The 17,869-nt window shown below is 44.5% G+C and overlaps 2 protein-coding genes across 2 annotated transcripts in view; one reads left to right on the top strand and one right to left on the bottom strand.

Moving 5' to 3' along the window:
- Positions 1–1,391: 1,391 nt before the first annotated feature.
- On the bottom strand, positions 1,392–15,953 carry FKBP14 (FKBP prolyl isomerase 14). The gene is made up of 4 exons (XM_073630179.1): positions 15,663–15,953; positions 4,721–4,872; positions 2,381–2,508; positions 1,392–2,214 (listed from the first exon to the last, which is right to left on the bottom strand). The coding sequence occupies exons 1-4, from the start codon at positions 15,902–15,904 to the stop codon at positions 2,056–2,058; spliced, it is 681 nt and encodes a 226-aa protein (XP_073486280.1). The 5' UTR covers positions 15,905–15,953; the 3' UTR covers positions 1,392–2,055.
- A 54-nt stretch (positions 15,954–16,007) lies between these two features.
- The window catches only part of PLEKHA8 (pleckstrin homology domain containing A8), a 60,606-nt gene continuing 58,744 nt past the window's right edge, over positions 16,008–17,869 (top strand). Inside the window, exon 1 of the mRNA XM_073630178.1 lies at positions 16,008–16,315. Within this exon, the coding sequence (XP_073486279.1) occupies positions 16,228–16,315 (88 nt within the window). The 5' untranslated portion in view covers positions 16,008–16,227. The remainder of the gene's footprint in view (positions 16,316–17,869) is intronic.

The following is a 17,869-nucleotide window of genomic DNA, read 5'->3' on the forward strand; positions in this document are numbered from 1 at the left end:
TGTTCTAATTTACTATCGTTATTTTCTAGCAGGTCTAAAGCCACTTTTGATGTAAAGGGACAGGGGTTTTTGGTTGCCATGGACAATCTCCAGGCAGAAAGAACAGTATATATAAAAAAAAAAATAAAAAAAAATAATAATATTAAACTGCATGCAGGGCATAGGCCAAAACATTGGGGATAAGAGAGATGTGAAATGATTTCACACAGTACTGTAATATGTAAGATTACAGTACTGTGTTATGATTTTTAACTTTTTTTTAGTTTGCCGCCAGGCTCCCTTCCCATGCGTTATATTTTTTACATTGTACATTTTATTGAAAAGGTGAACTAATGCTTCAAAAAAAATCATGTTTCTTGGTAGTCCCTCTGTTATCAATCCTAGAAATACTTGAACTGTTTACCAAAACTACCATGAGCAGCAAACACAAATTAAATAACACGGTAGCATATTGAAGCTGTATATTTACATCAAAGATAATTAAAGTCTTCTGCTCCCTTAGTTTGCAATATTGCACTTAGTTTTATTAGCTATACCTGTAGGCCTTTGTGTCCTACCCAACGCCTGGCCTGAAGGACTCTGCAGTTTCACAGGAGCATATGAAATGTGCCTTCAGAGAGGAAGCAGGGGTACAGTATTTGTGATGGGTGAGCAGACTGTTTAGATTAAGAACTTTCCCATTTCCACAGTCCAAGGACGTATAACACTTTATTTCCACCATTAAAATTTGAAGAAAAAAAAAAAAAAAAAAACACACCACAAAAATTACAACAATCATTCTACTCCAAGAGCTCATTGAAATAAGACAGACATTTAGCACCATATTGTGCATAGTTCCCTGCATACGGACTCAGATTTTTTTTACCCCTTTTAGATGTGCCCAATGTGGGCTATGTAGCCAGCTATACATGCCAGACATCTTCACCAGTTAACACACAGTAAGCACTTGTGTAGATGGACAGTTTCCTGCATTAAAAAGCATGTCCAAATGTAGGTCAGCAGATTACCAATAAAGTGGATCAATTCAAGGCTATGCGTAACCATGCTTAAACTTGCACCCACCCCCTTTCTAAAGCCTATTGAAGGCATTCCAGTCTGGTCACAGGATTTCCCCAGTATACAGCTTCAGGGGAGAACAGATTGCTGACAATGGCTGAAACTCCTATACAGTGACATCACCCATAGGCTTACTATGGGGCATCCGCTGGCAGCTGTACCTCCACTTCCCTGAAGCTGCCGCTGGGAGCCAATCATGTGACCAGATCTCCCACAGAATAGGTAGGCATTACAATAGGATTAGGGCGGGTTTAAGCTTAGGAATAGCCTTGAATTCCAATTTAAAGAACAACTAAAAACGCATTTTTTTTTTTCTTTTTTAAGCTTTGGATAGATTGGTGAGGGGTTAGACAATAAAAAAAAAAAAAAAAAAAAAGTTCTGTTAGGGAGACAAAAATGTGGCGGAACCACTGGTATTTGCCACTGGTCTGAACAAGGTCCAAGACAGTTTCAGTAGGATTGTATAAGGGCAAGTATCAAAAGGCTTTTGTTGACATACAAATGCATTTTGAGGGCTTTTGTCAATGGAATTTAAGCTTGTGTTGACTGTATTGGTTTGAGATGCTTCTGAGAGCATTTAGAATTAAATGACAGGTGCATATTGACTACCTCCTAACCTGCTTCAAGCAGGTGTTGCATGCTCCTAGACTTGTATGGGAATGCAAAACCTGATTTGAAGCCACCAAAAGCCAGGTGACACAGGCCCTTAAGAAGGTGGTCAACTGCATCCGTCAATTAATTCCTAGTTCTCTCAGGAGAATGTATGAAAAACACACTTTGAGAGAGGTCCCAGTGATATTAGACACAACCCAAGTAGTACTACAAGTGTCCCAGATAGTCTGTTCCACAGTAACCCATTTATTTCTTAACAACCGCAAAAGAAAATCTGGTTACTGTTGGCCAACAGTGGGAAAACTGTACCTTCAAAAAAATGGATTAGTAAAACTCAAGTTGCTTAAACTTCTAGCCCACAAAAAAAAACTTAGAAATGATCTGTGTTCATAGCTCATCATGAACATATGTGAATTCTCTGGCAGAAATAAAACCATCGCTGTCATCATCTTCTTTCTCAAATATGCTCTCAATTAAGACTTCATGTTGGGTTTCATTTATGGCACTGCCGTGCTTCTCAAACTCCGCTTTCAGATAGGCTTTCACCTGGTGGATGTAATTGAGGTAAAGAAAATTAAAATAAACATATAATTAAGAAAAAAAACCCATCTGCCAATAACTGACAAGTGTGAATGAGCCCAGCAGTTGATTTGAGAAGTTTTATCAAATCCATTTGTATAAATGTTTGAGACATAGTCAAGAATTCAGTTACCTCTTCTTTAGACAGCTTCCAGTCATCATTCAAATCCATTTCTTGAAACGACTCATGCGATCGTGGTCCATTTCGAATCTCAATAAGATGAAGATCAAAGATTAGAGTGCTCTCTGGTGGAATTTTTCCTATATTAAATAAAAACCCACACGCAATCAGCACAGATGAGTGAAGGTCAGATGGATACATTAGGATTATTTACAATGACAGATGGCTGCAAAGCTCCTGAAACTGCAAGAACTTTAAATCTGGCTGACAGAACAAGTATTTAATAAATATTATAAGAGTAGATAGTTGTAGTCCTATTCCCTATAAAATCGGCTACCACCTGAGTGTTGTGATCAGCGGATGTTGTTCCTTTCTAGCAGCACTCTACAATGAAATATGAACTATAATACAAGTGGATATCCGAGTCTTATCTCTAGGCCTGCGGATTCTTATACCATATAGAACTGACACAGAGCATGTTTGACCATCCGTCATAGGGTGGTCTCACCTTCTGGTAAGGTGCATTTAATTCACTAGAGCACATTGAGTGGTAGAGGCTATTTCGTCCACTATAAGAGACTTTAACCTGGGAGGATTCATCACCATTTTGATTGATTGGCGGTTAAATTTATTTAGGCTTCACACTCCTAAAACTCTATGAACTATTTCACGTGTGGCTGGATACGCAGGTTTTTTTTTTTTTTATTATTTCACATATTTAATAATGGTTTCTAATGGTTCTCCTTTCCCCCCCACATCTCCTTGCTAGGTCATTGGTTTTTTCTGCGGACAGGGGGGAGATAGATGACCTTATGCAAAGACATCTTAATCTTGTAAGGGTTTTTGTCCAATAATGCATAGCCATCAATTACAAACCATCTTGTACTGTTTGACAACTAATTGGCTACTACACTTACACCCAGTAACCCAAATCTACTAGGTAAAAATGAAGCATAATTGACCTAGGGGGTCACTGTACAAAGTTTAGGTATTGCCATGCACTACAGGCTTTAAAAAAAGTGTGCATTGCACTCCACTCTGAAAAAAATGAAAGTCAATGTCATGCAACAGGCTTCTTGTCTAATTACTTAAGCCAGCCACAGACCATTCAAATCAAATGTGACCCATGTATTGGCAGGCTGAAACCATCCAAGTCCAGCAATCAACTTGGGTACAACCATACTGTCAGATTTTACATGCGATTATTGCTAGCGGGTACAAGCGGATAGACAGACATCTCCACCAGCAGTAATTACCATGTTTTCCCAGTGGGGACAGCTTTCCACTCCCCCCAATTTATCTAATCAATGACAGTCTTTGGCCATTGCTGACAGCATGCACTGCTGTCTGATCAATCCCATGGCCCTTATCTTGACCATTTACATAAACTTGCATTCCTAGCGGAGCAAAACAATGTATGGGTCAGTTTGCAGTCCTCTGAAGACACAGCAGTCATTAGAAAATGAGCAAAAAAAAAAAAAATTGTTCAATCCTTACCAGTTTTAGCAAGTGTAGCATTAAAGAAAGGGTGACAATCCACATGCATTATTTGCTGGGTGAGTGTGCCGCTGCTTTCCAAAGGACTATTCGTGTAACACCAGAATACACTTTGGATTAAGTACAAGACAAATAGAGGTTAGTGTTAATAATGCAACATTAGTGTTCCTGGGGTAGGTACGACAGAAAGTCTATCAACTACGTGCATGGCAGGAAATTAGTGGTGCAAGTATTAAAACAAAATGTGTAAAGTGACAAAACAGATCTTAAAATTCTGAAAATGAAAGAGATGGTCAGAAAGAGTAGTAAGGCAAGAGCATGCAAACCCTAAAGAATGGCATTTTCTTTTTTGGTATTGTAACTGTTATCTGTCCTCCCAACTGTAGAATTTCAAGATTTATCCCTGGATAGTACCTGTATATCCCACTAATAAAATGTTTTGGGACTGTAGTATCATCTGTGACAGAATGAAGTTAGGAGCCTAAAATCAATCATATGAGGGGGGGGGGGGGGGGGGGGAGTAGAGCCTAATGTGTTTAATTGCACTATAGTGTTTCCATCAGCTGTCAGTGTTGCCATTGCCAGTAAGGGAACCAGGCACTGTCGCTGCGGCGAGGTTCAGCAGAAGTAGGTACAGGGTACCTATTAAAAACAGGTACATGCCCCCCCCCCCCCCCCCCCGAAAGGTGCCAAATAGTGTGAGTGAGAGATTCCACTTTTGGGCGGAACTCCGCTTTAAAAACGGCTGACTAGTTCTGTCATTGGTAAACATGGAGGTCTCCCATCTTTTTCAGACTGTAACCCTCCCAAAAATGTAACAAGTGACACAAATTAAAAAAAAAAAAAAGTAGTTACCTTTCCCTTCCTTTCCATAGGCCAGTGAAGGTGGTACAACCAGCTTTCGTTTCTCCCCCACACACATATCTTTAAGGCCTTTATCCCATCCTTTGATAGCTTCTTTAATGCCAAGTGTAAACCATACAGGCTGGTTATTGTTATTTGCATAACTGAAGAAAATCAAAATTGATATCATAAATGTCAAGGAAATTTAAACGAAAGGATTTTAACACAATGATACCACTCAAATGTACAACTTAAACACTGGTGCGATTTCTGATAAAATGAGTTGCACAGAATTGCATGACAAGGGAAATAATGCAACTATGCAGTGCGATTTTGGTACGATCTGAGCAACATTCGGCTGCATAGAATATGCTAACCACATCCAAAGTTGCACTACATAGTGTCACAGAAAACAAAACAAAAAAACCCAACAAACACATCACGGTTGCATGAACTGAGCCTTAAGAAGATCTCTAAATATAATAAATTGTGTATTGTAATTTGAATATATAGCCATATCCAGAACTGTGCTAGCAATGGCATAGCTACCAATTACACATACCTAGTGCCAGCAACCTACCGTCAGAAGCAAACCAAGAAGCACCGACTATATATAGACAAACATAGAATCCAACTAGTGTAAGTGTCAGACTCCAGCGTAGAACTGAAATTTCAAAGGGTAAGGAGAGAGAAAGGATTTAATAAAAAAAAAAAAAAAAAAAAAAAAAAAAAAAAAAAAAAAAAAAGGCGTTTACATGCTGGTCAAGACACAGCCAACAATATTAATGCAGGAGTCTGCGAAAACTACTACGCTTTCACATGGCCCAACTGCAACCAGCAAGAACATCACCTCCACTGAATAAGGGAGGGCCTTCTGCTGGGGTATCTTTTTTCCACACACTTCATATAATCACTACTGGTTTATTTGGTATATACTCCAGGGTTTTGTACCTTCAGCTTTAGATATCACTGTTATTCATGTAACAACATTACCTTTAGCGCTACACTTTTTTTACTCTATATATCCACAATTAGTCAGGTTGTTGTGTTGGCTGCTTCACTTTAATAAGAACAATATTTTTTAGGAGTTGGCGCAATTTTTTCCATATAAGTGTTTACTTCTTTATTTCCCTGCAAAGGTAAAACATAATGGGCTACTATGCATCGCATAGTAGCCCATTAGGTGTCACTTACCTGAAACCGAAACCCCGCAATGTCTCCATTGTCCCCGCTAGCAGGGAATGTCCATCTTCGCCCCTCTTCCTTCCGGGGCCACGAACTCCAGCTCTGTGACTGGCCAGAGTCACAAGTCACAGCATGACCCCCTATTAGGGCACATCGTGCCATTTTTTTCTAAAGTGCGCATGCGTCTATGCCGTAGTCATCGGCACTTGGGTCTTTCGGAAATATCTCCTAAACCATGGAGGATGGAGAACAATGACCTTTTGGGCCAAAAAGGGGCCACCAGGATGAGGTTTGTCTTCTCAGAGATTAACTTTCAAAGAACAAGCGGAATCAACCTCATCGGGGAAAAGCATACGCCAGGCTGAATACCCAAGGACTGGATAAGGCATCTATTCCTATCGCCTAATCCCTAGGGTTCAGGTAAAATAACTTTTCTACCTTTGTTCTTTTGGGACTCAAGAGGTCCACTTCTGGTATAACCCATACTTGTGTGATGGCTGCAAGACGCTCCTGGCTGAGTGCCCATTCGTCCTGACTCAGTCACTGACGGCTGAGAAAGTCCACCAGAGAATTTTGGGACCCTTTCAGGTGTATGGCTGAGACCGAGGCCAACTTTTTTTTGTTCCGCCCAGAAAAAAAAAAAAAAAAAAAAAAAAAAAAAAAAAAGTTGTTTGCAATTATCTGCAGCTGCTGACTCCTCGTACCACCTTGTTTGTTGATGTATGCAAGCATGGTTACATTTTCTGAGCGGATCTAAGGCGAGAATTCACTAGTTCCACCTGAAAAGCACTTAGTGCTCGCTGGACCGCTAACTCCTCCCTTTGGTTGGAAGACCACCGGGCTTCTCTTGGAGACCAGGTCCCCTGGGCTACCCCGCTACCCAGATGCACTCCCCAACCAAGAGAAGAATGGATTCAAACTAACCTGTAACCATTCTGGCTCAAGTCCAGAATGTACTTGGAGGAAATTATCGCCCATTGCGGGAGGAAGGTTCCCAATCTTCATCCCATTGGGAGACAGGAGTCATTGGGGTTTTCCAGGTTTCTAAGGATTGAATAGTATCCTTCTACCTCTTTGTGATCCATCCAATGCTTCTTTGGGCGATTATCCCAGTCAGCTTGACCCTGTTGGCTTTGACCATGAAAAGACCTCTGGCCACCTACCTTCTTTTTCACTTCAGGGAAAGCTTTCTTTTTGTCTGCAGTGCACTCTAGTACCTCTTCTAGGCCTGCACCAAAAAGATGAACACTATGAACGGGAAAAACCCTTGATTTCTTTGCATGAGACCCCTCATACATCTGGTCATGCTTTGACAGCTGTACTTTTTTTCCCCCCCCTCAAATCTCCAAGGTGTTGTAAATTGCTTTAAGCAAATCATTATCATCCAGGGGCAACTTATACCTTGAGCCTCTGGAGGAGTCACCTTCTCTGACATCATCCTCTGAAGCCAAATCAGCTTAAGGAGGCAGGGGATCTGGATTCCTCCTCAGGATCCTCTCAATCTCCCCCCCACCCAGGAAGGAATTGGGACAGCTGGTACTGCAGGACCCTGAATTTTTTCTAGCAAACCTTTAAATGATTTTAAAAAGTTGAAGTCCTCATTCTTTACTGATGACAGAATCTTGTGACATGCGATTACGGATTCGTCCTTCACCAAACTATCCACACAGCCACGGCATAAGGGTTTCTCCCACGTAGAGCTTAGCCTAGCCATGCTGCAAACAGTGTTCTCCCACAGCCACGCTGGGTCACTCCTAAACTCACCAGCCGCCCATTTTGGCTGCTGCCTGTGCTGCTTTCAATGAGACCAGGAACCACAAGCCTCTGGCGCCCGCTGATGACACCAGTCTGTCACTGCCTATGCAGCTTCCTAGACTGACCAGCTTCTCCAGGGAGAAATCATGGAGGGGGGGGGGGGGGTACATTTTAAAAGGAAGCCCCTCTGGTCAACCTGTGACCAAGAGCTCTCCTAGGTTCCATAACATGCATCCTATCCTTCCAGAAGAAACACATGCTGGGAGGACCGCCTTTTATTTGGAATGGGGTACACGTTTCCTGATCCGGATGGAGGAGCCCAAGGTCTCAGAGGCTGTCCTGGAAGACTGGAGAAAGTGACAGTTCTTTTCAGCTGAAGTGAACGGAACCGAAACCATTTAATGGTTTTAAAAAGTTAAATTCCCAGCATGCTGGGAATATAACAGTCACATTTGCTTGTGCATTCAACCAAACTGTCAAATAATCAAATTTCTTGTGTCATAACTGATCACAAGTGCAACACCATGGCAATTGCAGATCAAACAGAGGCCAAGATGGTAGCTTCCTTGGCTGAAAAAGGAGGATTTAGTTCCGATCTGAATCTGAAGTTAAAAATTGAGGTCACGCATCTAAAAATAGAGTGCTTTAGGCCAGTGTCAGGCTTTGGACTTGATAACATGTTTCTGAAATCATTCAGAATGAACAGACTGGTGCATCTGACCAGCAGTTGAACTTCCTAATGCCCGAGAAGATATTTAAAGCCCAACTGACCTTTCATTTTAAATCAAATATAGTATATTTAATGTGCATCAAAACAAACTGTTCATTCAGTTCATTTTCTTGAGAAAGCAGCCCAAGAAAAGCATCCTGCAGCGAGAAGCTTGCGCTGTGTGTGGAAGCAGGGGTCTGACAACATCTGCTGAGGTAGAGTTCTCCCTCTGTGATAGACCTCTGCTTTCACCAGGAGTGCAAGGGTCCGCAGAACGCTCAGGATTGTTACTTCCACCACTTTGAATTTTAATTGAACTTTAAGGGATCCAAAATATTTACCATAATCATGCAAGAGCTTGTTTGATACTCCCATCAACTTTGCCCCTTTTATCATGCATCAGTGGATGAAAGGTTTTAACAAAGATCTTGCGCCAACTTTTAAACATACCTGCATATACGGATGTCTCATGCCAACACAGTGGCAGACACCGGACTGTCAGCAGCAGATGCCCCTGATTTTCCATCCTGACTTGGCAGACACCGGACTGTCAGCAGCAGATGTCCCTGATTTACCATCCTGACTTAGGGTGGATTTGGCGTTCCTTGTGAAGGTGCCCATGCGGCCCCGCGTGTTATCGCTGGCGCTCCCTCTGTCACCTGTGGACCCTCACAACCAGCATGTTGATATTTTCATCTGTTTTTTCTTTATGACATGAGCTTCATTATAGACAAGAAATAATTTTCCTCCACCCATCTGTATGTAAAATAATTCCCCTGAAGAAGGAATATACAAGTGTGACTACGGTCTTCTCCGAAACATGTTGGGAAATATGCATTAGCCACCTACCCCCACCAGACCCACCCCATGTGGGTTGATGGTTTGGGGTTGCTGGCACTGGGTGATATTATTCATTTATGCTCTATATGTCTTTGATACAATTCTTTGTACGGATATCAATTACCGATTGTATATGTCTGTCTTGTCTTTTTAGACACTTTTATCCATTTTTTGTACACTAAGTTGGCACTACTGGTGCCTTTTATGGTTATATACTCTTTCTACTCTCTTCCTGCCGTTAAAATCCAAAGGGGCGTCCCTTACATGCACTTTGTTGCAGATAATTTCTTCCAATATTATGTAGGATGATGGCAGTTTTTGCAAACCAGTATGGTTTCTCCTAATTTGATCCCTTCCATATACCTGCAAAATGTAGACTTGAGGGACATGTGAATGGGCCCTAATGACAGAAGACTGAAAATTTCAGTAATGGATTGCCAGGTGTCTATGTTACAAATCCTTCCCATCTACAAGGGTCACCACCTATAAGTGCCCCATATCATCCAGACATTTCAAGCAAACCTGTTCTAAGAATGGGACCCTTTATCCTAGAGTAGACTTAACCTTCTGCCCTTTTGCTAAAATGCACAGCAGCACGCACCACCCCCCCACAAAAAAAAATAAATAAATAAAAAAAAATTTAGTGTCTCCTCTAAATTACTATTGGACATAGCCCTGGCTGCACAGGTGCCCTCTGGGAAGGCCACGTCACTTGTCCCTTCAGGGGGATCCTGCCCCTAAATGGCACAATCTTGGAGTATTGTCATTCTGAGCATGTGCAAAGAGGTCATGCACTTCATTCCAAATAAAAAGCTATTTTCGTAGGTACACGTTTCCTTGTATGGGCAGTGGGGAGGGTGTACACTCTAAAATGTTGATGGGTATGGTACCAAAAGTGGACCTTCAACCTCCCAACCCACTGTCTAAAAATTCCACCGTTCTATCCCTTTCTTGCAAACAAAACGTTTCTTTTTTTGGGGGGGGGACCTCCTGTCAGGACACCCTATATTATGGCCTGAGTGATCATGAGATATGCAGTACCCAAAGCCTCCTGACATGCGCACATCATGCATCCCAAGACGCCGCAAGGTACTAAATTGCTTCAAGTTTCTGCAGCCAGCATGCAAGAACCCAGAAAAGACAGCTACACCCCCTGACATCACTGAAGATGGCAGCACAGGGCCTGCATGAGACAATGGAATACACTGGCAAAAAAAAAATAAAAAAGGAGAGTGGGGGGGGGATTCTGGCACCCTTTCGCATATGCCCCTTCTTAAAGCAGACCTTTCACCTGCCTCCCCCCCCGGCAAGAATAAAGTCTGTGCACCCTCTCCAGATCCTGCACACATGCCGTAGAGCTTCAGGTCCTGGCAGAGATCCGTGGCACATCTACTCATGCCTGAAGATGGAGCTGCTATGGAAGTCCCATGTCTGTACATGCGCAACACCTTATGCATAAAAAAAAAAAAAAAAAAAAAAAAAAAAAACACACCACACAACAACACACACACACACACACACACACACACACACACACACACTCTTCCACTTAGCTGAGCCAGCGATGTGCACAGGAGCAGCAGCTCTTCCACCTCTGTCCCTCAATAATTAATAGCAGCAGGAGCCATTGTTTACCATTGCTGTCAATCAAATTCTTGACGACGGGGGCAGAGCAGACCTGCCCTGTGTGTCAATGGACAGAGGCTTGGGAGCAAGCCCACATAATTGCCTCCATGCAAAGCAGCTTCCTATGGGGGCACTCACCAAAGAGGAAGACCCAGAAGCGCCAATGGGGCACCCACAGACATTTAAAGGCAGAGGAGGAGGGAAAAAAAAAAAAAAAAAAAAAAAAAAAAGCAGTGTGCCCAGGAGCAGCCTAATTTTGCCAGGAAAAAAAAAAAAAAATTGACATCTGTAAAGGCACCTAAGCGCCAGACATTTAGCGCTTAAACATAATTATTCTGGCCAATGATATGACGCACCTAAACACGATACACTAGTTTACAGTATGGTTGCACAGATACCCTTCTCCTCCCACTCCCCTTTTCTTCATCGGCGAGTACCGATACTTTCGGTCAAGTACTTGCCGATACCGAACTTTGCAGTGCAATTTGAGTCAATAGAAAATAAAAATTGGCGCAAATCGTACACGATTTGAACAGAAATGCGGTGCAATTTGTGTCCAAATCACATGCAATTTCCTGTAGGTAGAGGGAGGAGACCATCTAGTGGGCAGTTTAAAAAAAAGTGTTAGAACTCACAGTACATATGTGACCACATGCAAAATAATCTACATAGGTGTCCGGTCTATCAATGATGGAGGTGCTCACAGGGCTGGAGAAGTGATGTCAGCTTGGGTGCGAACCGCCGCTACATCTCCACCAGCCCTGTGAGCACCTCTAGCGGCCATGATTTGCTATTGGCAAACCAGGACACCCATGTAGATTTTGCATGTGGCCAGATATGTACCGCGAGTTTAAAGGGTTGTAAACCCTTGCGTTCTCACCTTAATCATCCAATGCACTAAGGTAAAAAAAATTAAAAAAAAAAAAACCCTTCTGGTCACTGACTGGCCCCCCTGCCCCCCTGTTTTACTCACCTGTTTCCTGTATTTCCCACGCCAGAGACACACTCTTCCCCTCTGCCCATTGTCTCAGCTCTTGATTGGATTGATAGCAGTGCAGCCATTGGCTCCCGCTATCAAATCCTATAATACAGGCCCTGGGGGGGAAGCTCCGAGTCCAGCATTCTGCATCTATGGACGCAAATGCTGGACTCGGGAGCACATCCACAAGGTAACCCCTGGGAGAGCGCTTCTGACTTTTTTTTTTTTTTTAACAGAGGGGGAAGCCTTACAACAGGGGTCTCAAACTCAAATTACCTGAGGGCCACAGGACAAATTTTCACATCCAACGGGGGCCACATGCAAACTGTCCAGCACTGGTGTCAGTGGACGCACAATTAACCCCCAGCACTGGTGTCACCATTAATTATTAACACACACATACCCCCTCTTCACAAATTTCAACCCCAGTCACACAATTAAGGACTTTGCTCAGCCTCTGTGTGATGGCTCACTTACCTCTCCTGCTGGCAGTCAGCTGGTGGCCTGATCTTCTGCCCCGAGTCCTCTCCTCACCACAGGCCTAGCGGCAGGGCACCCTGAGAAAGCCACAATCTTCCGCCCTGGATCCGGGGCCGGTGTTCTGTCGAGAAGTGCCCGCTATCGAATAGTGCCCGAGATGAACTGCGCATGCATCGTACGCAATAGCTGATTTTATGATCAGTTGTTGTGCGCTGGCGCCATCACAATAGCCGACTGAAGACATTTTCCGGTCAGATTGTGCCTCGCGCTGCCGAGGAGTGCTCATGTATGTTAGGGGCAGAATTTAACATGAAGGGTGTGGATGTTTTCAACGATGGCCAGTGCTGCAAAGATGGGGGCGGAATTTTTAACGATGCCCAAACAAATCTGCTAAACAAAGCTTTGCTCTGCTATTCTTCGTGGAGGGCCTATTTAGCTAAACTTTTAAAATTCTGCCCCCATCTTTGCAGCAGTGGCCATCCTTGAAAATATCCACCCCCTTCACGTTAAATCAGCCCTGGTCTTCAATGAAAAACATCCACCCCCTTCATGTTAAATTCCACCCCTCACCTACATGAACGTGCCTCCGCACAATCTGACTGAAAAACTTCTTCAGACGGCTATTGTGCGCAGGCGCTGTCACAACAGCTGACCGTAAAATCAGCCGTTGTGGTATTACATACGGCGCATGCGCAGGTCGTCCCGGGCACGTCTCGATAGAACTAGGTGGGTGGGGCTATGGGCAGATCCTCCCTCCGCTCTCCTGTGTTGTGCGTGCTGGGCTGCAGCAACATGCATGGGAGAGGAGACAGAGAGAAAGCTCCCAGCCGCTGTGTACTGCCACGTCACACCCGCCTAGGATCGGCCCTGCCTGTTGGCCATTTGTAACCGGTCTGCTACTTTGAGACCCCTGCCTTACAATCACTTTAACCGCATGCCGACCAGCCGCCGCAGTTATACTGTGGCAACATGGCTCGGCTGCGCGAATCACGTTCATGGTACGTCGGTACCATAGACGGCCACTAGGTGGCGTGCGCTGCTCACCCACAGAGCCCATGCGAGTGCCCGGCGGTCGCGATCACTGCCGGGCTCCCGCGATCGATCGGGGCCAGGGCCGGTACAAGGGGTGGGCGGAGCAATTTATTGTAGGAAGGGGGCGCAGCGCTGGCAGGCAGTGTGATGTTAAAATTTCTGGGCAAGTGACTATCACCGGCCGCCCCTACAACATTGCAGAGCTGCGCCTGCTTGCAAAGATGTGCAGAGGCGTGGGGCAGGCCACCCAGAGTACCACACACTGGGGGGGGGGTGGGGGGGTGTCAGGCTGCCCCCCCTCTGCGACTGAAGCGGTGGCAGCGCCACGTGTTTAGGCAGCGGCGCAGTGACAGGCACAGGGAGAGGTGATCTATATTGTGATGCGAGGGGGAGGGGGTGTGCAGGGTGACACCGCTGCACCTACCATCATCTCTTCTCTCGCGGCCTGTCTGCTTGTGCGATCCGGGATGTCACACAGGCAAAGCCGAACAGAGTGAAGCCGCCTCCCCCTCCTCTCTGTTTATGTGTAAACAGGGGGAGGGGATCTGCTGAGCATGTGCCGCCGCGCTGATCTGAGGTACTGAATGGGGGGGGGGGGGGGATCTGCACTGAAAGGGGGCATCTGCACTGAATGGGGGGGGTCTGCACTGAACGGGGGTCTGTGTAACATGCAGGGGGTCCAGAGGTGCAGGGTGATGTGTAATGTAAAGGGGTCAGTGCGGGAGATCGCTGGACTCCAGGTTAGCAGGACTGGGAGGGATGGGGAGGGGGTCCAATGTAAGTTTACCTTACAGATTTTCTGTAAAGTGAACTTACAATTGAACCATTTGCTGACCCGCCGCAGTAGATATACTGCGATGGGGCTGCAGCTACAGTATTGTATTGTTTTTAGTGTTTTCTGGTTTTGAAAGGACACTGACTCTTTCTTTATACCCGGGGGGTGCAGTTTACCATCTTCGCCCTGGGCACCAGATGGCCTTGTCCCAGCACTGCTCGGGGCACACCGAGAACCGGGAGCTGTGTGTGTAAACACAGTTTCCGGTTCTCTGAGGGGAGAACAGACAGATTGTCTGTTTATACAGAGTACGAACAGCGATCTGTCAGGTCCCCTGCATAGTCCACATCCCCCTTCAGTTAGAAAACGTACTGGGATACACTTAACCCCTTCACTGCCCCTTAGTGGTTAACCACTATACTGCCAGTGACATTTTCACAGTAATCAAAGCAGCTTTAAAACATTGATCGCTATAAAAATGCCAATGGTCCCAAAAATGTGTCAAGATTGTCTGACGTGTCCGCCATAATGTCGCAGTCCCGATAAAAGTCACAGATCGCCACCATTACTAGTAAAAACTAAAAAGCCATAAAACTATCCCCTATTTTGTAGACGCTGTAACTTTTGCACAAACCAATCAATATACGCTTATTGTAATTATTTTTTTACCAAAAAAAAAAATAAATAATATATATATATATATATATATATATATATATATATATATATATATATATATATATATATATATATATATTTATTATTATTTTTTTTTTTTTCTCAAAATTGTCACTTTTTTGTTTATAGCGCAAGAAATAAAAAACTGCAGAGGCAATCAAATACCAAAGGAAAGTTCTATTTGTGGGGGGGGAAAAGTCAATTTTGTTTGCGTGCAACGTCACACGAGCGCGCAATTGTCAGTTAATGCGACGCAGTGCCGAATCGCAAAAAGTGCTCTGGTCAGGAAGGGGGTAAAATCTTCCGGGGTTCAAGTGGTTAAACTGCCCACTAGATGGTGCTTTTCCCTTGACACACAGGAGAGGTGGGGGAAATTGCATGCGATTCAGAAAGAAGTCACACTGCATTCCTGTTCAAGTCGCCTGCACTTCTTTGCAGCCATTCATTTTGCATGGGCCCAAACTGTACCAAAAGTACCAATACCCATGCAAATGTAATTTGGTATTGGCACCAATACCAGTGCATCCCTAACTTACAGGACGTTTTTTATTTTATGCCAAAACGCCGCTGCCAGGAGGAAAGTTGTCTAGAAGAGATGAATGAGGCCTAAAAGGGGCTCATTCACATAGACATGAGCATTTTCTGCACAGAAGGCGGGTGCTTTCTGACATTTCGCCCCCATACAACATTTAGACGGGTAGAATTGTTCTAGCGCTACGCCATGCATTCTATTTCATACGCTGATAAACGCAGCGCCCGTTTGTTCGCAGACACAGCTTCATGTAACTCCACTAATCCCTGTAATGCTGCCTTCACATCCATACAACACCATATACATGTGTAGGCAGCGTTGAATGTGAATGAGCCCCATCACGTATGGGGATGGAGGACTCACGTTGAATGGAAGCGGGTCCCATTGCTCTCCAAGAAGCCCTCGAAGTGCACCAGCAGCATGTCCCCATTCTTAGTCCTCCTCTTGCAGATATAAGGCTTCTCCAGCACTGTGATCTGCACTTCAGGCTCAGGGATGAGGGCGCCCCCGGCACAGACCAGCAGAGCTGCAAACACCATCAACTCCATCATCCTCCCTCCAGCAGACGTGGCACACACTCTACAACCACACAGCTCCAGGACCATTTAACTTTGCAGCACCCGATCCTATAGGCTGGAGCGGTGGGCGTGAACGTCGCCCAAACGCTCTCTCTCACTGGTCAATACATAAACCACACCTCCCTGGTTCTGGAATGCGGTTGGCTGAGCACGCACACCCGGAAGTAGGTTCCGGGCGTGGAGACTCCAGGCACAAAGTGTTTGTTCTCTGCTGATTGAAACGTAAAGGGGCGTTCCGTGACGTCACCAGTCTCGGCTGCCTACAGAGAGCGGCCGGTGGTTGCTATTCACGACGGAGATGCTGCCTGTCACTGTGTGTGTGTCCGTGTGATCGGTGGAGATCGGGACCGATGCCAGAGTCCGGGGCGTGCGGAGCTGAGCCTGACACTGCCAGCAGCATGGAGGGCATCCTGTACAAGTGGACCAATTATCTGAGTGGTGAGTGCCGGAGACAGTGCAGACTGCCAGGGTGGAGGGTTGTACACAGCACACTAACTTTGTAGGAGGTTATAGATGATACCTGTACTTTTCATAACAATGGGGGAAGGATTTACTAAAACTGGCAGTTGTGAATAGTAACCAATCAGCTTCTAGCTTCAGCTTGTTCAGTTAAGCTTTGAAAATGAATGCTAGAAGCTGATTGGTTGTCATGCACATATGCTACAGTTTTAGTGAATACCCTTCTGCTTGTCTGTCCCTGATTGGCACATAATGCTGATCTACAGACACCCCAGAAGATCATCTCTCTGCCCCTTTGATGACAGTTCTCTGATGACACACACACCCTAATCTGCAGTTAGATGGCATTCTCTCAATGGCAAAAAATGTCATTTCTCTGCTATATGGCCAGCTGGAGGGGTTTGATTTTAGTGTTTATGTACAAAGCTTCTCCAGCAATCCTTTTCTTCATTTGTGTTATTGGCTTTCTGCTTTTTCTAGTGTGCACAGAGCTTGGAGTCTCATTTCAGACATTCCCTGCAAAGGAAGTTTGCAGTCTGTAAGACTGACCCACTACTAAAGGGACTGATCAGGTTGTCTTGGGGAAGATAAACTCCCTGTTCCTCAGTCAATATGAGTATCAGTAGAGATAATAGGCATTCCAGAATGAGCTTATAGCAGAACTGCAAAGAATTGTGTGTGATTTGAACAGAAATGCGGTGTGATTCCTGTCCGAATCGCATGTGGTTTCCCGCACTGTTCCTGTGTGAACCCAGGCTGAAGGAGTGGTAGGGAAACCGCATGCAAATCGCACCACAAAGTATCGGTACTCCGTATCAACAAGTATTTGACCAACAGTTTTAGTACTTGTCCTCACCAAAAAAATAACAAAAAAACAGTATTAGCGCATCCCTAACAAAAAGCCAAAAAGTATTTTTTCTGCATCTTGTCCATTCACAGAGCCTTGTATTTGGTGACCGGTTGGTTCTTAGGTTCTTAGACCCCATACACAATATTAGATTTTCTGCAGATTTTTGTCTTCAGATTTACCCAAACCATATAATATGAGGTCAAACCTTAAGAGTTTCAATTTGTATGCAATCAGGCAGGCCCTTGCACTGCATGGTTTTGGTAAATCTGAAGACAAAAATCTGCAGAAAATCTAATAGTGTGTATGGGGGCTTAGAATACAAGGAATCCTGTGAATAGAAGGGAGAGAAAAAGCAAATAAAGGACAGTACAGCTTCTGTGTCATAGTCCTCCTATTGCAGCCAGAAGTATTATGAGAGCTATAATATCAGGCCTGAATGAGTGTGTTAATATTAACCTGTTGGCGCTAACAGCATGCAAATATGCGGCCTCTCGATGGGTGGGCCTTGGCGTGGGTGGCGTGGGTGGGCCTTGGCGTGGGTGGCGTGGGTGGGCCTTCATTCCCATAGCTCTACTCTTTGCACAGTGATGATCTCACCGCTATATTTACACTGTAATATCTCGATTTGGAAAGGCATTTGGTGCACACAATTTATATTCTTTGTGAATATTGAGGAAAATATT

This window comes from Aquarana catesbeiana, linkage group LG05, assembly GCF_042186555.1.
Source record: "Aquarana catesbeiana isolate 2022-GZ linkage group LG05, ASM4218655v1, whole genome shotgun sequence".
In the NCBI taxonomy this organism is placed as follows: domain Eukaryota; kingdom Metazoa; phylum Chordata; class Amphibia; order Anura; family Ranidae; genus Aquarana; species Aquarana catesbeiana.